The sequence below is a fragment of the Vipera berus genome (assembly GCF_964194415.1).
Source record: "Vipera berus genome assembly, chromosome: 16".
NCBI classification, from domain to species: Eukaryota; Metazoa; Chordata; class Lepidosauria; order Squamata; family Viperidae; genus Vipera; species Vipera berus.
In genome coordinates, this window is record NC_138219.1 from 7,563,580 (window position 1) to 7,582,747 (window position 19,168).

The following is a 19,168-nucleotide window of genomic DNA, read 5'->3' on the forward strand; positions in this document are numbered from 1 at the left end:
ACGCAAAGGAAGCGGCATTCTCGCCGGGTTTGATTTCTGTTTTATTTTAAACGCGATCCGACGAGCGAAGAGCGAGCTCAGTCTGTATCGTCGCCGTCCGAGCTTTCGTCCAGGCTGCCTTTTTTGTAGCAGAGGGACAGCGTCCGCAGCTCGTCCAGGGCCTCTTGGAAGTCGTCCGTCTCCATCCCATCGGAGAAAAAACTTGCCCACCGCCGCACGTCCGTTCCGTGCAGCTCCCGGTACAAGCCGCCGAGGGTTTGGTACAAGCCCGCCGAGGATTGGAAGGCAGCTAAGACCGGGAGGCATTCGACCTCTGCGGGAGGAGAGAGGAAAAAATTGCTGAGTGGTGGGGTTTCCTGTATTCGGCTGGATTAGTAAATTTGTGGGGGGTTTTTTGCAGGATTGGGTACTGCCAATTGACAGTGCCTCCTTTGCTTCCTCAAACCAGTGGATCATCATGGTCAGCCTCCCTGCTTCTCCACCGTGGCAGATGTTGGGACTTCCGGTACCCAGAATTCCCCAGCCAGCAGGAAGTCCACCCATCTTAAATTATGCTGGCCGGGGAATTCTGGGAGTTGAAGGCCACCCACCTTAAATGTTTCCATTTGGAAACCGGGTGAAAACACTGCTTCAGCTAAAGCAATTTGCAGCACCGACAGCAGCGTCTACACTCAGGCAACGCCACTGTGGCTTAGCGCGCAACCTGAGCCCCTTGATGCCTTCCCTAAGCCGCACCGTGTGTGTTTGTGTGTCTGTCCTTACTTGCTGGGCTCCGCGACGGCTTCTCGGAGAGCAATCCGTGCTTGTTCAGGAAAGGCGAGAAAAACTGGGGGTACGGGGCCAAAAGCTTGCAGGGCCCTTGCAGCAAAAGCGAGGTGCTGTGCGAGGAAAGGACCAGGAGGTTTGAACGGGAACGTTACACAAACACACACACCCACACCCACAATCTCCTCCCTCCCTTGCCCAGGCTGGCCGGACCACCGACCTCAGGGTCCGGGGCGAGATGGTGTGTAAATAGCGGGCCAGGACTTCCGGTCCGGTCTCACACATGTGAAGGACGGATTTGGGTTCAGTCCCTGGAGGGGCGTTGCTGGAAGGAAAATAAGAAGGGAGAGACCTCAAGTTACAACGGGGGGAGGGCTGGGTTGTGAAGAGACCCCCGGAGCAGCCACGGGGAGAGCAGAATTATTAATTGGGTCGCTTCTCTGCCCAAAATGCCATCTCTGAATCAGCCAAGAGGCCAGAAATCTTGATTATTCCTCCAGATCAGGGGTCTTCCAACTGGGCCCTTTGAGGACTGGTGGACTTCAACTCCCAGAATTCCTGCCTGGCTGAGGAATTCTGGGAGTTGAAGTCCACCAGTCCTCAAAGGGCCCAGTTGGAAGACCCCTGCCCCAGATGATCTTGTTTCAGAGAACCCAGAGCAGACTCGCCGACTTGGCTGCAATACAGGCAGTCCTTGACTCACGACCACAAGGGAGCCCCAACATTTCTGTCGTTAAGGGAGACACTTGTGGAGTTTTGCCCCGTTTTACCACCATTCTCGCCACTGTTGCTAAGGGAATCACTGCAGCTGGTAAGCTAGTCACTCGCCCGCTTATTTGCAAAGAGCGATATAAAACACACACAAGACCCACAAAGACACACGTGTGCAAGCACGCGCAAGGGACAGACCCTGTGAGAGGGTGAGTGCGAGCCACACACAACCCAAGGGCAGAGTCGAGAGGCCCACCTCACTTGCTGCCGCTTGCCGATCCCTCGCAACACAACCGACTGAGCAAAGCAGCCGGCATCGGCTCGTTTGCCGCAAGACGACAACGCACACCAGGTCGTGCTGGGTTGTTGGTCGTACAAGGCGTCGGGGAGAGACTGGTCCTCTGCCATGGGGAAGGGAAGGGCAACTGAGGCCTCGGCCACCTGGGGAAGGGAAGCAGAGAGCGGGAGGGGAGATGTCTCTTTTGGGGGGTCCGATCTGGTTCTTTGGAGTTAGACCCCCACCCCTACCCCCGTGGTTCCCTCGGAAACCAAGGTAGAGTCAGGACTATCCAGGTTATACAGGAAGTCCTCACAACCGTTTGTTTAGTCACTGGCCAAGGTTACAACGGCATTGAAAAAAGGGACTTATGACCGTTTTTCACAATGTGATCAAAATTCAGACGGGCAACTGACTCGTATTTATGACGGTTGCAGTGTTCCAGATTGTCTGTCCTATCTATCTATCTATCTATCTGTCATATTTTTCTGTATCTACCTAAATCTATCATCTATCAATCTACCATCTATTCTATATCTATCTGTATATATCATCTATCATCCTATCATCTCTATCAATCTATATCTTATATCATCTATATCATCTATCAATCTATCATCTATATCAATCTATATCTTCTGTCTATTATCTATCTGTCATATTTTTCTATCATCTATCAATCTATCATCTATTCTATATCTGTCTATATCATCTATCATCCTATCATCTAAATCTATATCTTATATCATCTATCATTCTATCTATATCTATATCATCTATATCAATCTTATCATATCATCTCTATCCATCTGTATCATCTCAATCTATCTATCTTGTCTGTCTGTCTTATCTCTGCATCCTTCAGGTAGTGGACCAGATAGCTAATATAATTTTATATTATTTAAATATAATTTAAATGCATTTAAATATGTATAGCGAGGGGAACCGGATTGTCAAAGTCAGACGGTCAGACCTTCCGCCCGGAGAAATTCAGCGTTTCGGTCAGGCTGGCCACGGTGATCTCCGAGGTCTGGAGCCGGTACGGGACGGTGAGCGTGTCCAGGGCGGTGGCGAGGATGGCGCTCGTGTGATAATCCAGAGAGGGCTAGATGGAATGATAAAAAATAGAAATACCCCCGTATTTTAGGCAGTCCATTTCACGACCGTTCTAAGTGACTTTGACCATTTTTTCCCCACTTAACGACCATTGCAGCGTCCCTGTGGCCACGTGATCAAGACTCAGAAGACGCTTGGCAGCTGACTCCTATTTATGACGGTTGCGGTGTCCCTGGGTTACCTGATCCTCTTTTGCGACCTTCTGACAAGCAGAGATTCACTTTTAACCGCCGTCTTTCTAACTTAAGAACTGCAGTGATCCCCTTAACAACTGTGGCTAGAAAGGTCGTAAAAGAGGGCGAAATAAATTCCACTCCACCCTCGTTCCGGGGCCTCGTTCTTGCATTTAGGAAAGCTCACCTCGTAGTGGACGTAGGGCAGAGAAACCGGGCCCTCCAGTTTGAGCCCCAGGTTCTCGTTTAGTGACAAGGGACAGAAGAGCGAACTGTAGCTGGAAAGCCGGACGATGCCCAGTGCCATGTTCATGAGCCGGTAGAAATTCCGGTGTGGGAGCTGCCGAGACAGAGAGAAAGACAAGCGCCTCCTTCAGCCTAACGTACAATCGTAGGACGTGAACTTCAGAAGTTATTCCACTCCTGCTGGTTTGTCTCCCAAAAAACCCCAAACAAACACAAAAACATAGAGGAACGATGAGGCAGGTCACCAGACAACGCGAGAGGATGCGAGTCCTGCTTTCAGCATCCCTAAACTGTGACTTCCGTCCTCGGCATGCCGCTAGTCCTCAGCGAGCCCTGGGAACTAGTTTTGCTCATCTTTGGGGCCGCTGCGGAGAAGACGGGAGCCCCAGGTTGGTGTAGTGCTGTTGGCGCTGGCTTCGAAAGCAAGACATGGCGAGTTCTAGTTCTGCCATCCAACTTGAGTTGAGTTTGGGCCCAATCACCGGGAGACGGGGAGTTCTAGTCCTACCTTAGGCACGAAAGCTAAGTGGGCGACTTTAGGACAATCACCGAGAGGCGGTGAGTCCTAGTCCTACTTTAGGAAGTGGGTGACTTTGGGACAATCACTGGGAGATGGTGAGTTCTAGTCCTACTTTAGGTACGAAAGCTAACTGGGTGACTTTGGGACAATCACCGGGAGGCAGTGAGTTCTAGTCCCACCTTAGGCATGAAAGCCAGCTGGGTAACATTGGGCCAGTCCCTCCCTCTCACCCCACCCCACCCCACCAGACTTGTCATTGTGGGAAAAGCCGGCGGCAAAAGGGGCACGAGGTATGTCCATTGCCCTGAGTTATTTATAAAAAACAGTACAGGCAAGCATCAAACTTCGTTAATACACCAATATTCCAAAGAGAAAAGAGTCCCACTTGCATTGGAGCGAAGCACTGGCGTCAGCCCACATGCCAAGATGCCTTTTCCCGCGTATTCGTCCTGTAGCAGCTCGGCTGCCTTGGATCCCAGCCCCGAGAAACCGTTGTGGAGGTCACAGAGCAACTGAAAACCCTGGGCCAGGAAAAAAAAAAAAGAGGGTGCAGGTGATTTTTGGAGACTTCCTAGAGAGCTAAAATGCCAGCCGGGCTCCTTTCCAAACCGGGACGGTTGAGAAACGGCGGAAAGAGCGAAGGGGTGGCCGAGAACGTGCGCGAAAATCTGGGATCAGCACCCGGGAACCTGGAAGGTAGGGGGAAAAGGCTGGTGGTCTTCCGAGAGTTGCTGAACTACAACTCCCAGCGTGCAAACTGGATGGTAGAAACCCCAGGGAAGTTCCAAGATTCCTCCCTGCGCATTTTGGCAGGGATCTCCGAACTGGGTAACTTGTAAGACTCGTGGACTTCAACTCCCAGAATTCCCCGACAAGCCATGCCAAAGCCAGGACTAGAATTCCTAGTCTCCTGGTGATGGGCAGAAAAGCACCCAGCTATCGTTCATGGGAGTTGAAGTTCACAAGTTTTAAAGTTGGAGAGCCCTGCTTTCCAGCCACAAGGGCACAAAGATCCGTGCCGGGTGGATTACTTACCTGCAAGTAATCACACTCTTCCACGTAAAAATGCAGCCGATCCTCCAGCTCCTCAAGGTACCGGCCGTCCTGCAGGAGTTTTTCTCCTTGTCCGAACGCCTCCAGCCGGCTGGACTCTCTGCAGTGGACAGGAAGCCGAATTCGTTAGCCAGGAGAGACAGGATTTCTCCCCCCCACCCCCCTAAAAAAAATTAGGAGAATGGTTCCCCCCCTCCTCCTCCCCGCCTAAGAACCACCCACGCAGGACCCCCGACTCACTCCTCGCGGTTGTATTCGTGGATGGTCAGGATGCTCCGTGGGTGGAGATTGGTACGGAGGAAGTCGGACCAAGCGGACGCTGGGCTCTCCGATGCGAGGGGCTTGGTGAGCTGCTGCGGCTTTCCTGGGAAAAGAGACCACCAGGAGATGCACGGGCCACGTTTCAGCAAGGTGCTGGAACCGAGGGTCTTTGCGGTGGGAACCAAGCCCTTTAGTTGATGTGCTGTTTCCGGCAAGCTGAATTTCGGCCAGCCCCTCTACTCAAAATTTCAGACGCTCCAAAACTACTATAAAATCTAACAAAGGGGTCTCCAAATGTGGTAATTTGAAGGCTTGTGGACTTCAACTCCCAGTTGTTGTGCTAACCGGGGAATTCTGGGAGCTGAAGTCCCACCAAATAAAACAATATAAGTAAAATATAAAATGAAATGAAATGACATGAATTAAAAGAAACTTATATAAACTAAAACGCAACAAAATAAAAAAAAATTGCAATTAATTAAAAGCTTGTATAAAATAAAATATGAAATAAATTGCAATTAATTAAAAGCTTGTATAAAATAAAATAAAATATAAAATAAATTGCAATTAATTAAATTAAAAAGAAACATATAAAATAAAATGCAATCAAATAAAAATAAAGCAGGCAGGCCCCATTACAGGTAAGACCCTGAGCACTATACACGCGCACGCACACACGCACACACCCACAAACACACAGACTTCTTTATCAGCAGGGAGGGTCTTGGATGCGAAATCGCCATTGGAAAATGTCTCACCCTGAAATAGAGAGAAAAAAGGAGAAGAGCTGTCATGGGACAAAGTAAATAAATAAATCAGATCTCTGGTCCCTTTTTATCCATCCCCAAGACTGATGTAACCTCCAATGATTTGTATAAGCTTTTGTGTGGGGGGACAGAGAGAGGGAGGGAGGGAGGAAGAGAGAGAGGTTCACCTCTGGCTGGTCAAGTCCTTCCAAAACGGGACTGGGAGGGACTGGATCTTGCTGGTGCGTTGTGAGGTTCCCCTTCCTGGAAGGAAAAGATGCATTCGTATCAACCAGAGTAGGAAATACAGTCGGGACCAGAATTTCTGTTGCTAAGTAATAATTATGAAAGTTGGAAGGGATCTTGGAGGTCATCTAGTCCAACCCCCACCCCCGCCGCTCAAGCAGGAAACCCTATACCAGGGGTAGGAAAGAAAGAAAAAGGAGAGAGAGAAAAAATAGTTAATTGCCCTTGGAAAAATCCGCTCACCAAGCTACGGGGCTGTTGGTTTTCGGATCCTCGTACAGGTATCCCTCCTGTTTCAAAGCGGCGAGACTTTCTGCCCAGAAATTAAAAAAAAAACACACAGGTTTCTGGTTTTAGAGACCCCTGGTAGACCGAAAGACATCAAGAGGCAGGCAGTCCTCACTTTACGTCTCCAAAGGCAAACAGAACCTCTGCTGATAAGCGAGGCGTTCGTGAAGGGAAATCGCACCCGTTTTTTGACAACCTCCCACAACGCCTCCGGTGCTTCTTGGCAGGATTTACCAGCCTTGAACTCGTCACCTTTGAGGTCCATCAGGATGAGGCGGGGGGTGAACGTCTCCCGTCCTTGCAAAGTCCTCCCCGTTCGGAACAGGACGTCATGCTGGATGACTTCGTCTAGGTCCGAAGCCGTGGAATTGGATAAGAACAGAGCTTCCTGGAAAGCAGACATTAAAAGGTTGAAGACTTCAGAAAAATCGGATTGGATGGAAGATCTCTGGGGTCTCCTGCTCTCGAGCGGGGGGTTGGGCTAGAAGACCTCCGAGGTCCCTTCCGATCGTAATGTCCGGTGTACTAAAACGGAAGGATAAGAAGTTAATAAAGCCAAACAAATCTCAGTCTGAGCAGCCTGTTGGTCCCCCGTCACTGAAACATTTTGTCTTACGTCTCCAGCCTTTCTGCAGTTGCAGGTGGTCCTCGATTCACGACGCTCTGTTTAGTGACCGTTGGAAGCTATAAACAGCGCTGAAAAAAGCGACTTATGATAGCTTAGAATGTTGGGATGGAGACATGTGGGCGATCCATTGCAAAAATCCACCAGGATCTTCAAAGAAGTGACAGAAAGAAAGAGAGAAGAAATCCTTCGCAGCAGCCCTCATTATCCTGGCCCAGCCCATTGTGGACTACCTTGCAGGGCTCTTATGAGGATAAAAGCATGCTGGGGGAAAAAAAGAAAAAAAAGCCATGCAGGCCACTTCATACTGGTGGAAGATACACTGTAATGCACGTGTGCAAATGCACATAGGACAAAATGCACACACGTGTACAAGCGCGCATGCGTGTAAACATTGGCAACTCGCACATTTGCTGACAGCTTCACTGGAGAGCTGGGCTGACGCGGGCATGCGTAAGCCACGCCCAGTCTGTGGGCTGAGGGCCAATCGCGTGCGTCTTTCGGAATGACGCCATCCACATTAAAAACAAAAAACAAAACCACAGCGCTCGGTCGGCGCATGCGCGCTCGGTGCCTCGGCTTACCTGAAGGCCCCACCAGTGAGCGCCCACGCTGCTCGCGTAGTGGCCGAGTTGAAGCGTCACCACCTCGCGGACCCCCGACATGTTCCCCTTCCGCGCTCTCGTTTCGGGCTCCCGCTACGAAAGGGGCGACATGGGCCGTTGAAGAAGAGGGAGGGGGGGTTTAAAAAAAAAAAGAGGAAATTACTCAGTCTGCGCAGGCGCGAATGGTAGCCCGTCCGTCGCGCGCCACTGAAGGGGAGGGGAAAGCCAACGCGGTCTTTTGATTGGCTCTCGTCACCAATCGGTCGGGAGCCGCGCACGGCCTCCATGCTTGTAGTTCCCCTCGGTATAGACTGCAATCTCATTGGTTAAGCGGATAGGAATGGGGTGGGACTGAAAAAGTCACTTCCGGTAAGGACAAGCCCTGCCTTCCCCTCCTTTCATCCTTGTGAATGCTGAGCCGCTCTGCCCATTATTTTCTCTATGATAGTCTCAAGGAATTAATAGGGCGAATTGGATAACAACAGATTTGAGTGGATTTTTTTTCATGCAGCATATTGTAAATTGAATAATGGAAGTTTATTCCATTTTTTGCTCGTAAATCTACCTGGAATACACGTTGTTCAACTCAGCAAGCCTGCAATCTAAAACAACCAACCTAGAGGAAGAAATAACAATAGTGTTGGTAGGGTCCTTGGAGGTCATCTAGTCCAACCCCCTGCTCAGGCAGGAAACCCTATACCATTTCAGACAAATGGCTGTCCAATCTCTTCTTAAAAACTTCGAGTGTTGGAGCATTCATAGCAGGATAAACGGCAGGAGAGAAAGGGGACAACTCAAGACTCCATTACTAAATACTAGGTATAATGAGCAGCTCAATTTGAAATTAATTAGTCCAAAGTCTGAGAAAGCCATCATCCTCATATGTTCTCACGTAATAAAGTGGTACTGAATTTGGGGGAGGGCCTTCTCTGTGGAATCAACTTCCCCTTGAGCTCCGGATGGCCCCGCATCTCTGGTCCTTTCGTCACGGTCTTAAAACATTTCTCTTCCATCAGGCTGACCTGGACTGACTACAGGGATTTTTAAGTAGAATATTTTTAATATTTTATCATTTTGTCACTGGGGCTTGTTAGTTTAATCTTTTTTAACATTTGTATTATTGCGTTTTATTGTTGTTAGCCGCCCTGAGTCCTTCGGGAGATAGGGCGGCATATAAGTCCCAAAAATAAATAAATAAATAAATAATATCTATTTTATTGATACCTCTGGATTTTACCTAGATTTAGGTTAATTTCTTTCACTACCAACAAAATCCAACGGAACGAGGAGACAGGAAAAGAATACCATAAAATTAATCATAGAAACAGCATCTACTTAAGAATTGAACTTTTCTTCAAGCACGTCTTCCTAACGCACCAAGTTAAAATTTGATGGGCTTAGTATACGTAGGAGGCAGTGTCTGTAAACAGGTTTGAATTCATTTGATGGTAAAAAAAAAAGAGCGTAAGTTTCCTAGGACTCAACATTCCCGGTTAATGTAAAAAGAGCACATGCCAAAGAAGAAGCTTTAAAAGCATTTATTACAAGGGAATTTAAGCCGTGATGTCCGTGTGTCAGGAGAGATCCTTTGCTACAAAAAAGCGCTGATTCGCTCAAACAGTCCGGGGTTGCATCCAGACAGAAAACGGAGCTCCAGTCGACCCTCCTTGGTGCTGGCTATTTCAGCATGGAAAGAATTTCATATACATATGAAAAAAGAAAAAGGGTCAGGTTAGGAACGGGCTCCGGAAGAAACGCAAAAAAAATAATCTTACAAAGCAAGCTTTATTTTATTAATTAGGATTTTTTTAAATCCTACCTTTATTATTTTTATAAATAATTCAAGATGGGGAACAATCCTAATACTGCTTCCTCCATTTTCCCCAGAAATAGGTGGTCTGGGCTGAGAGAGGGAGGGACTGGCTTAAAGTCGCCCGGTTTGCATTCAAGCCTAAGGCGGGACTAGAACTCGCCGTCTCCTGGGGATTGGCCCAAAGTCACCCAGCTGGCTTTCATTTTTTAAGGCGGGACTAGAATTCACCGTCTCCTGGTTTTTATCCTGGCGCCTTGACCCAGAGGTGAACAAATCGCTTGACTTTACCCTCTGCCCTTTTAACCAGGCAGGAAACTGAAAGCCAAGCAAACCCACAGCCTGACTCTGAAAATAGCGAAGCTTGCCTTTTTCGTGCTGCAGCCACTTGCGTTCCAGATAATATTGATAGCAGCTCTCAAACTCCAGATCTGTGTAGTTGAAAACCTGGATGGGAACGAAAGGCTCCAGGGCGGCAAAACCCTCCTGCAGTTTAGAAAAGAACGGGGGTGGGTAGAATGAAGATGAATACGAGGAGATTAGATAGTGGAGATTCTTTCAGCTTGTCCGGGAAAAGGGAGGGCAGTTAACTTGAATGCGAAACCTGCCCTCGTCCAGCCCCTCCTTTGGAATATTCGTAGCTCAGGGTTGAAGTGTGGGGTCCTTGGAGCTGTCTTGAGGCTGGCGGCTTTCTCCCAGACGTTTCATGACCCAGCTAGGTAACATCATCAGTGCTAGAAGGGAAAGGGGTTGAGGAGGAGGAGGAGGACGACGACGATGACGACTCCTTGGTCCTCTCTGAGCTTGGTGGTTTTCTTTCAGATGTTTCATGACCCAACTAGGCAACATCCTCAGGGCTAGGAGGAGGATTTGTAGAAACCTCACTCCCTTCTACGTTGAACTTTACCTAGTTGGGTCATCTCCAAGAAAACCACCAAGCTCAGACAGCACCAAGGACCCCAATCCCTCCTCCTCCTCCTCCTCCCTCCTCCTAGCCCTGATGATGTTGCCTTGGTAATGAAACACCTGCAAGAAAGCCACCAGGTTCGGACATGCACAAAGACCAGACCACTCCTTCTGAATATTAGCCAAGCCAATGAGGGTGAGGAGTGTGGGACTCCGTTAAGAGCTGGCTTCCAACTCGCCCTTCAGACCAGCTGCTCACTCACCCGTCCCAGCAGTTCGTGCGGCAAATAAAACCGTCGGAGCGTGTAGGGTGCTCCTGTTTGGCTGAGCGTGGCTACGACGGCCCCTCCTGTCTGGAAACAGACAAGAAACAACAGGTCAGAGCCACAAGCCTATCCACGGCCAGCCTCCTGGAAGCTGTGGCATCTGCCTCGGCTCTGTCTCCATCTTAACTTCCTGGAGGGAAGGGTGCTGTGCTCACCCAGTCGTTTGCCACCATCTTCTTGAGGTTGTGTATCAGCGTCAGCTCCTCCACAGAGACCTGAGGAGGAAGAGAAAAATGTTACGTTTTCAGATCGTTACGTCACCCTCATTAAAGACAATACACTGGGAAGGTTAGAACACTGAATATCAGAGTTGGAAGGGACCTTGGAGGTCTTCTAGTCCAACCCCCTGCTCAGGCAGGAAACCCTAGACCATTTCAGACAAGAGGCTGTCCAGTCTCTTCTTAAAAACTTCCAGCGTTGGAGCATTCACAACTTCTGGAGGCAGGTTGTTCCACTGGTTAATTGTTCTAACAGTCAGGAAGTTTCTCCTTAGTTCGAGGTTGCTAATCTCCTTGATTAATTTCCATAAGCTGACTTTGTAATAATGCCGCTTGGGGTGTGTGTGAAAGCCCTAATAAGCAGGCATATACATAGAATGAAGGCTGCTGCTAAGTTTGTAAGCCGCCCTGAGTCTTTGGAGAAGGGCGGGATATAAATGGAATTAAAATAAATAAATAAATAAATAAATCCATTGCTCGTTTTGCCTTCAGGGGCTCTGGAGAACAGGTTGATCCCCTCTTCTTTGGGGCAGCTGCTCAAATACTGGGAGACTGCTATCAGGTCCCCGCTAGTCCAGTCACTAAACAAATGGTCTTAAGTCAAGGACTACCTTTACGTGCTAAGCTACACTTAAAGCGAATGTCCCGGGCCAAGTCAAGGAGAGAACCTACGTTTTGCTTGTTATGTTTCAACGCCGTCTTCCCCCAAAGGGAGTTGATTCCATCCACCGCCACAAGCAGCCGGAATGACCCTTGGCAGGATTGGTGCTTCAGCTCTTTCAAGATCACCCCGACGGCATCGCTAGCGTATTTCACCCAAGCCAAGCCCTGAGGAAGGAAGGAAGGAAGGAAGGAAGGAAGGAAGGAAGGAAGGAAGGAAGGAAGGAAGGGAGGAAGGAAACGGTGGGCCATCTTGCCATCCTGAACAACTGGGCTACAAGCTCCGTGGTTTGCAGGGTGGTGATGAAATCCTGGCATTATTTTTTCTTTTTTTAAGAATTCAAAGTGGCCTCCATAATGCTCCTGCCTCTGACTTTCCCCACAACCACCACCCAGTGGGGCAGGTCAGGCTGAGAGGAAATCACCCAATTGGCTTTCATGGCTATGATAGAACTAGAATTCACCGTCTCCTGGTGATTGGGCCAAAGTCACCCAGCCAGCTTTCAAACTCCTGGTCTCCTAATTTCTAACCCTAACACCCGAAGCACTACAAGAAACCGGCTCTCTTTTAACACGCTAGGGAAATCCGTAAAGCCCCTCGGTGATTTTAAAGTAAAACAGCCATGAATAAGGAGTTCACAATAAACTACCCCACAGGCAGTTGGCGTTAATTCAATAGGAACGGTGTACGAATTCCACCGTTCTTCCACTTTTAATATAAGCCTCACCTTGTCAGTCAAGTCTAGCAGAGAACAGCCCTCTTCGGTGACATCACGCTTACCCCATATGTACTTCTGTTGTGTTTTGATCTGCAGTGCGCACAGACAAGGAAAAAGGAACACTAAATGAGAGAGAAAAATCCCTGTTGTGAAGCAACTTAAAAGAAGGACGTGAAAACAACAGATGTCCAGAAATTTATTGCTCGTGACCCTGGAAATTCCATGGAGCTTTCCGAAGTAAAGAGCTAAATGAATGGGCTTTTAAGTCAAGGGCGAGTTGGAAATCGAATGGATGTTTTTCTCTCTCCCTCCCCAAAGGTTAAGAGAGATTTTTGCCAACCTGGGCTAAAATCTTTTCATTGGTGATTCTGAAATTCTTCAGCCAGTTTGCCGCTTCCATGGGCTGGTCTAACCGCTCGGGATTGTAGGAAGATGGCAGCAATTCTTTACAATTCTTCACCCAGAGGTGAGCTGCGGCAGGGAGAGAAAGAACGACGGTGAGGCAAAGACATGTAACAAACATCTCGTTCTAACCTCGGACGTCCAGCATCGGCCCGAAGCTCTCCGAATAAAAGGGCCTTTTTTTCGCAGGACGTTTTCCCCTTGATCTCGTGAGAGTTCCGCTCTCAAGAATACTGCCCAAACTTTTTTTTTTAAAAAAAAAAACACGATTTGGAATACCCTTCCTTTAAAAAAATAAAAAAATACAGAGAGTTGAATCTAGCTGCCCAAGGATCCTTGTAAGTTAATGGTCAAAGAGAAAACCCAAAGCAGAGGGATTGTTAAAAAAAAAAAGTTGTAAGGCCTGGGAACATCAAAATGCAGAGTGCTTTAATCGGTCATTTAAGTTATGGCTTCTGCATAACACCTCTGGCCAACCTGGACGGTGCATCCTACAGAGGAGCCCTGATGGTTAGAATTCCACTACTGCAGGCTAACTCTGCCCACAGCCTGGAGTTTGAGCCAGGCTGTGGGTGGAAGGACTAAGGGTGACATGATATCAGGGTTCCAATATGTGAGGGGCTGCCACAAAGAGGAGGGGGTCAAATTGTTCTCCAAAGCACCTGAAGGCAGGACAAGAAGCAACGGATGGAAGCTGATCAAAGAGAAAAGCCATCTAGAATGAAGAAGAAACTTTCTGACAGTGAGGAGAGTTATCCAGGGGAACACCTTGCCACCAGACTTTTATGGGTGCTCTATCACTGGAGGTTTTTAAGAAGAGATTGGACAACCATTTGTCTAAAACTGTATAGGTATGCTTGAACTAGAAGAGGGACTGAAATAGGGTAGGGTTTCCTGCCTGAGCAGGGGGTTGGACTAGATGACCTCCAAGGTCCCTTCCAACTTTATTATTATTTATTATTATTATTATTATTATTATTATTATTATTATTATTATTATTATTATTATTATTATTATTATTCCCTCTAAGGTCCCTTCTAACTCCGTTATTCTGATCTTGACCGGGCTCAACAGGGACTTAGGTCAGAAAAATGAGGACCCAGATTGTTGGGGGGCAATAAGCTGACTTTGTAAAAAAAAAATGCCGCTTGGGAGGGGGCGAAAGCCCTACTAAGCAGGCATATACATAGAATGAAGGCTATTGCTAAGCACATTGATTTGTGCTTCTTAGATTGTAAGCCACCCTGAGTCTTCGGAGAAGGGCGAGATATAAATGGGATTTTTTTTAAAAAAAGGCTAATAATGCTCCTGCATTGTAAAATGCCGCGAGCGTGTCGCAAAATGTTATCGGGCAATATATAAGCCTAAGCGGTACCGGTATTGCTCTTACCGTCTGGAATGTGAACGATGACCCAGTTCTGCCTTGCACAATAATGGACGGCGTGGCAGAGAACCATGGTCTTCCCTGTGGTCTTCTCTCCATCTTCAAGACCGTTTTAAGGAAGAAGCCATAGCCATCCCCATGCATCTACAGGTATTCCTTGAGTTATGTCTATTCGTTCTGTCGACCGTTCCAAGTTAACGACGGCGCTGAGAATCGTGGCCACCTGACTGCGGGACGCTGCAAAGGGCTGCAAAAGCTAGCCCCGAGTGCCCAGCGTCCAAAATTGCAGCCGTGCGACTGGGGATTGTCGATGCGAGCAGCCGTCACAACTTCGAAAAGAGATCCTGACCTAAAGGGCTCGGGGGACATCCTCTGTCACTCTGAACGGCCGCTAAGTGAGGACCACCTGGGTAGGATCACAGATCTTTTCAAAGGAGAAGGGATCCTGCAAACCGCTGGGTCTAACCCTGTTCTTAATTCTGATTCCGCAACGGCGTCATCACGAGGACCAGAAACTTGCCTGGTCTCACTCGGCTAAAAGAACAGCCTCAGCTGTGTCGGAAAGGATACAGAGGAGATATCGGACGGCTGGATGAGCCAAGTTGGTGTGTTTCAGGTAGGTAATGAGTTCGAGCGCCGGCTGCCGAATCATGACGCAAGCTTCGTTGAAGGTTTTCATCTGTCAGGGGAAAGAGAAAGCAGACAGACCAGGGGGCCTTCAAACCGGGCCCATTTATGACTTGTGGACTTCAAGTCCCAGAATTCCTCAGTCAGGCACGCGCGCCTGGCTGAGGAATTCTGGGACTTGAAGTCCACAAGTCATAAAAGGGCCCGGTTTGAAGACCCCCTGAGAAAGAGGGATCATTTTAGCAACATCAGGGTAGAGCGTGGGGCTGCTTTGGAGGGCCCAGCCCAGGGTTCACAGGCTCACCCGGCCACATGTGGAAAGGCAGACACGTCACCTGGAGTTTGAACCGAGCTGGGAACCCGTGGGGGAGCATTTTCTTCACTTCCTCGGGCGAGATGGTGTAAAAGTGACCCAGGTGGTCTTCGCCGTGTTCGGCCTGCAGGATGGAAAGAGAGGGAGGCGGTGCAGAGATCGGCCGGTGTTGGATCATCAGGCCGAATTTTCAAATGTCCTTTTGTTCTGGACATAAACAACGAGACCTTCCCAGCCGTTAAGAGAAACCACAGAGAGGAACGGCGAATCGCCGGGTGGCGTTGCCACGAGGAGAACACAGGCCGCCCTCGACTTGCCACCGCAACGGAGCCCAAAATTTCTGTGGCTAAGCGAGACGTTGAAGCGATTTTTAGCCCCGCTTCACGACCTTTCCTGCCACGGCGGCGAAGCGAATCGCTCCGGCCGTTAAAACGAATAACCTGGTCGTTAAGTGAATCTGGCTTCCCCGGTTGACTTGGCTTGCCAGAAGGTCGCAAAAGGGGGATGCTGCGACCGTCGTAAATGTGAACCCATTGCTAAGCGTTCGAATTTTGATTCTGGGGATGCTGCAACGAGTCGTGTGAAAAAAACAGCCACGAGTCCCTTTATTTGGTGCCGTTGTAACTTTGAACGGCCACTAAATGAGCTCTTGTCATTTAGGGGTCTCTAGAAGGCTCTGGATAGAGGCCAATGAGCCTTCGTGCAATCGTTCTTCCGGTCTGGGAGCATAAAAGTGGTGGGATCAAGAATGCCTTTAGCCCAGGGGACTAAGATTTCTTTCTTAATGCGCTGGTGATCTCGAACCGAGTAAAACAGGATTAAATCCATTGCCACCATCAGCTTTGGGTGCCTATGCCCACACTGGGTTTATTTGTTCCAAGTTGACAGGGAAAGAACAGTTGCCTGGCAACCGGGAGACTCTGGATGGCAGAGACCGGCCCGCGCTTCTGCAGATGTGTGTGTGTGTTACACCACAGGGTCTTGCCTGCCTGTTCCGGTTTCCATGGAGACCCCTAGAAGATTCAGCGGGGGGGGGGGGAAACATTCTCAATGGCAGAGGCGGCCACAAAACCTCCCGATGACATTTTTTTTTTGTCTGCGGCAGCTCAAATGGTAAAAAGGAAGGTGACGCACAACCTGAGGGGAGCTTCTGATTTTTAGGATGTGTCCCTTTTGAATGGCAGGGCTGTTTGATCATTTTGGCTGCCGCACCGACGACATGGTGTGCGAGTGGCTTTAATGGCAGCCCCGGCCTGACTATTAAAAAAAAAACTTGGCAACCACCAAAATCTGCACATTTGGCAATTGACGTCCCAAGTATTGATTGGGAGCTGATATAAAGAAATAACTTCTATTTCCAGATTTTTTTAGGAGATGCTTGCAGCTTTCTTAGAGGTGGGGAAGGGATTTGGGATCTCCCAGGCAAAGCCTTTACAGGTTGCGGGTCAAGGTGGAACTGAAAATCAGCTCTACGGGGAAACTGGAACTCAACTTTCTTTGTAGGATATAATAATAATAATAATAATAATAATGATAATAATAATAATAATAATAATAATAACAACAACAACAACAATAACAACTATTACAGGAGCATTTAATGAAAAAGCTCTAATTGAGGGGAAGAGGGGACTACCATTAAGAAGCTGGAGGGAGACTTGAAAGAACAGATTTATTTATTTATTTATTTATTTATTTATTTATTTATTTATCTATCATATTTTTATACCGCCCTTCGCGGTATAAAGGGACAGATTATCATGGATAACACTTATCAACTAGGAGTAGAACGCAAATTGATGGCACACAATCAGACAAATAGTTAACAGAATCTTGCAAGCCTTTGTGGCTTTTTTGATCTGGTTTACCTCAAAGGACTGACCTCCCCACCCCATCAATCCAAGTTAAATAGATGCTGGAGAAAAGGTATAACAGGGAAGCATACGGTGGCTTACGTACAATTTAAAAGGATTTCCGGATTATTCTGTCCTACAAACACAACTCACGCTGACCAAGGAGACCCTCTTTCCAAACAAACACACACAAGGCTCAGTCAAACTATAAATATTCTACTTTGCTTGGTTCAGAGTCGCAAACCGTTGTCAAAGAGTCTACGGATGATTGGAAACGCCCCTTCCGTGCCTAATATTAACTCACTGGGTCGCTCTCGCTGGTAAAGAAGGCAGCTCTGGGCATTTCCGGTTGAAGCTGGGCATTCTGGGTTGACATTGTCCTCTGCCAGGTTCTGGGATGGAGAAAGCCATCCAGTTCCAACTAAGGGAAGGAAAAAAAGCCTGCATAAGTAGGGAGAGCGCCTGGCTTTTCAAAACGGCAGCTAAAAGAAGATGAACTGCTAAAACTTTAAAAATAAAATAAAATGGCAGGTTTAGAAACAAGTGGTTGGGTATCCATAGCCTGAAGAAGAAATGAACAGCACGATTGTACATTTTGGTACCTCCTCGTCCCCAAATCACAGACAGGTGGATGAACTTACCATGTATCCCCGTGGGATAAGTTTACTCAAAGTCCTCAGCATTGTCCTCCTGCCAATAAAAATAGCAGTTGTTTGGAACAAAAGGTATTTTGTTTCTTTTAAGCAGGATTCCCCCCCCCTCCCCCACTTTTTAACTTGCTGAAAGCCAAGCTTTGAGTAATAGTTATGTAAGTCCCTCGATGGCGTAAAGGAAAGAGTTGGTTTCCGGAGGTATTACAGACCAGCAAACCAATTCTTTTCTAAAGCGTAAGTAAGATATAAGAGGATCTTGTCTTCCTTTGTTGCTTTTCATTGTTTTCCTCCCCAAAAATTTGTTTCTTCAAGGTTTATCACGAGGAACTTAAGCATCCGCTCTTACCTCTATTTTCACCTACAGGTTGTCCTCGACTTTACGATCACAATTGAGCCCAAAATTTGCGATGCTAAGCGGGATGTTTGTTACATCAGCTTTGCCTCATTTTACGACCTGCCTGGGAAGACATTTCCATAGAATCTTTACCGTCATTTTGTGGCTCACAATGAAATTAAGAGCAGCGTGCACACAAGTAAAAAAACCACTGAAGTGAATCATTGCAGTTGTTCAGTTAGCCAGATTTTAATTCTGTGTGTGACCAGCCATACGCTAAGTAAATAAGTTAGCCAGATGGCTGTTAAGTGAATCTTGCGGCTCCCCACTGACTTGGCTGCTCAGAAGGTTGCAAAAGGGGGATCATGTAACCCAGGGACACTGCGACCGTCATAAATAGGAGTCAGTTGCCAAAGGTCTGAATTTTGATCACGTGACCGTGGGGGATGCTGGAACGGTCGTTAAGTGTGGAGAACGGTCATAAGTCACTTTTTCCAGTGCCGTTGTAATTCCAGTCACTAAACAAAACCGTTGTAAGTGGAGGACTTCCTGTAGATTTTAAAGGACATTTCAAATTTGCTTTCTATGATGGTGAGACCCAACTAAAGACCCACTCTCAAGGAACCAGGCCAGGGGTTTTCAAACCTGCCCCTTTTATGGTTTGTGGACTTCAGCTCCCAGAATTCCTCAGGCAGGCATTGCCTGGCTGAGGAATTCTGGGAGTTAAAAGTCCACAAGTCATAAAAGGGCCAAGTTTGAAGAACTCTGCTCCAGGTAACTTCGGGGCAGAAGACAGAAAGCTTCGTCACTTCGTAGCCATCCCAGCCAGCCACCAGCCCCCGTTTGGAGCCCCGCCCCCCACTATGTCGGGAAAGGCTGCACAACAACCCTGCGAGGTAGGCTCGATCGAGAGACCAGCCCAAGGCTGGGGTCGTCCTTCCTCGCGGGGTCGTCTCTAGACTTTATATGAAGAGATACGACGGCCGGGGGGGGCGTCTAATTGTGTTTTTCCCCCCTCCCCACACACATACACAAACCTGGCATCAACTGAGGAATAAAATCAAAAAAGCTCCCCCCAAAAAGGCCTGGTCGTCCCCGCCTTCCACCAAAGACCAAATATATCTTCCTCCTCACAAAAAAAAGGGAAATAAAGGGAAAAAACTCCAACCGCCGTGAAGGGATTAAAAACAATAACCCTCCGCGGTTCCCTTAGGAGTTTTCCGCCGTGCTGGGCGCCGCCATCTTAACTTGCCGCGCGGCTCAGCCCAACGGCGTCCCCGCGTTCGGGCGACGGGTCCCGCCGAGGGACAATCTTCCTCGGCCCGAATCT

The 19,168-nt window shown here is 48.1% G+C and overlaps 2 protein-coding genes across 5 annotated transcripts; both read right to left on the minus strand.

The window, feature by feature from the left end:
* Positions 1-23: 23 nt before the first annotated feature.
* MSTO1 (misato mitochondrial distribution and morphology regulator 1) lies at positions 24-7,823 on the minus strand. 2 transcript variants are annotated; one of them, XM_081340820.1, is made up of 14 exons: positions 7,612-7,823; positions 6,655-6,790; positions 6,358-6,427; positions 6,057-6,132; positions 5,809-5,881; positions 5,102-5,225; positions 4,844-4,961; positions 4,198-4,329; positions 3,230-3,382; positions 2,727-2,858; positions 1,733-1,917; positions 986-1,090; positions 763-878; positions 24-313 (listed from the first exon to the last, which is right to left on the minus strand). In XM_081340820.1, exons 1-14 carry the CDS (start codon positions 7,690-7,692, stop codon positions 78-80), a joined length of 1,737 nt encoding a protein of 578 aa, XP_081196946.1. In that variant the 5' UTR covers positions 7,693-7,823; the 3' UTR covers positions 24-77. The 2 variants fall into 2 exon arrangements, with proteins under 2 accessions (XP_081196946.1, XP_081196947.1); XM_081340821.1 differs by lacking the exon at positions 5,809-5,881 and having other exon boundaries at positions 6,056-6,132.
* A 1,332-nt stretch (positions 7,824-9,155) lies between these two features.
* On the minus strand, positions 9,156-19,129 carry DAP3 (death associated protein 3). Of its 3 annotated transcripts, none has more exons than XM_081340560.1 (14): positions 18,876-19,127; positions 17,851-17,958; positions 17,493-17,541; positions 17,156-17,272; positions 15,021-15,122; positions 14,629-14,737; positions 14,065-14,157; positions 12,612-12,742; positions 12,281-12,361; positions 11,565-11,720; positions 10,830-10,889; positions 10,612-10,701; positions 9,811-9,928; positions 9,156-9,309 (listed from the first exon to the last, which is right to left on the minus strand). In XM_081340560.1, exons 3-14 carry the CDS (start codon positions 17,532-17,534, stop codon positions 9,224-9,226), a joined length of 1,185 nt encoding a protein of 394 aa, XP_081196686.1. In that variant the 5' UTR covers positions 17,535-17,541; positions 17,851-17,958; positions 18,876-19,127; the 3' UTR covers positions 9,156-9,223. The 3 variants fall into 3 exon arrangements, with proteins under 3 accessions (XP_081196686.1, XP_081196685.1, XP_081196687.1); XM_081340559.1 differs by having other exon boundaries at positions 17,851-17,962; XM_081340561.1 differs by lacking the exon at positions 17,851-17,958 and having other exon boundaries at positions 18,876-19,129.
* Between the last annotated feature and the right edge of the window lie 39 nt (positions 19,130-19,168).

What these genes read in the sequence shown, in the direction of transcription:
- MSTO1 (XM_081340820.1), bottom strand. Translation starts at nt 7,692, where the DNA reads ATGTCGGGGGTCCGCGAGGTGGTGACGCTTCAACTCGGCCACTACGCG. An exon ending in ACCAACAGCCCCGTAGCTTG is followed by an intron (nt 6,133 to 6,357) that starts GTGAGCGGATTT and finishes TTTTCCTTCCAG; the next exon opens with GAAGGGGAACCTCACAACGC. An exon ending in ATCTCGCCCCGGACCCTGAG is followed by an intron (nt 879 to 985) that starts GTCGGTGGTCCG and finishes TTCCTCGCACAG; the next exon opens with CACCTCGCTTTTGCTGCAAG.
- DAP3 (XM_081340561.1), bottom strand. Translation starts at nt 17,534, where the DNA reads ATGCTGAGGACTTTGAGTAAACTTATCCCACGGGGATACATG. An exon ending in TTACCAGCGAGAGCGACCCA is followed by an intron (nt 15,123 to 17,155) that starts GTGAGTTAATAT and finishes TCCATCCTGCAG; the next exon opens with GCCGAACACGGCGAAGACCA. An exon ending in CATCGTTCACATTCCAGACG is followed by an intron (nt 12,743 to 14,064) that starts GTAAGAGCAATA and finishes TCCCTGCCGCAG; the next exon opens with CTCACCTCTGGGTGAAGAAT.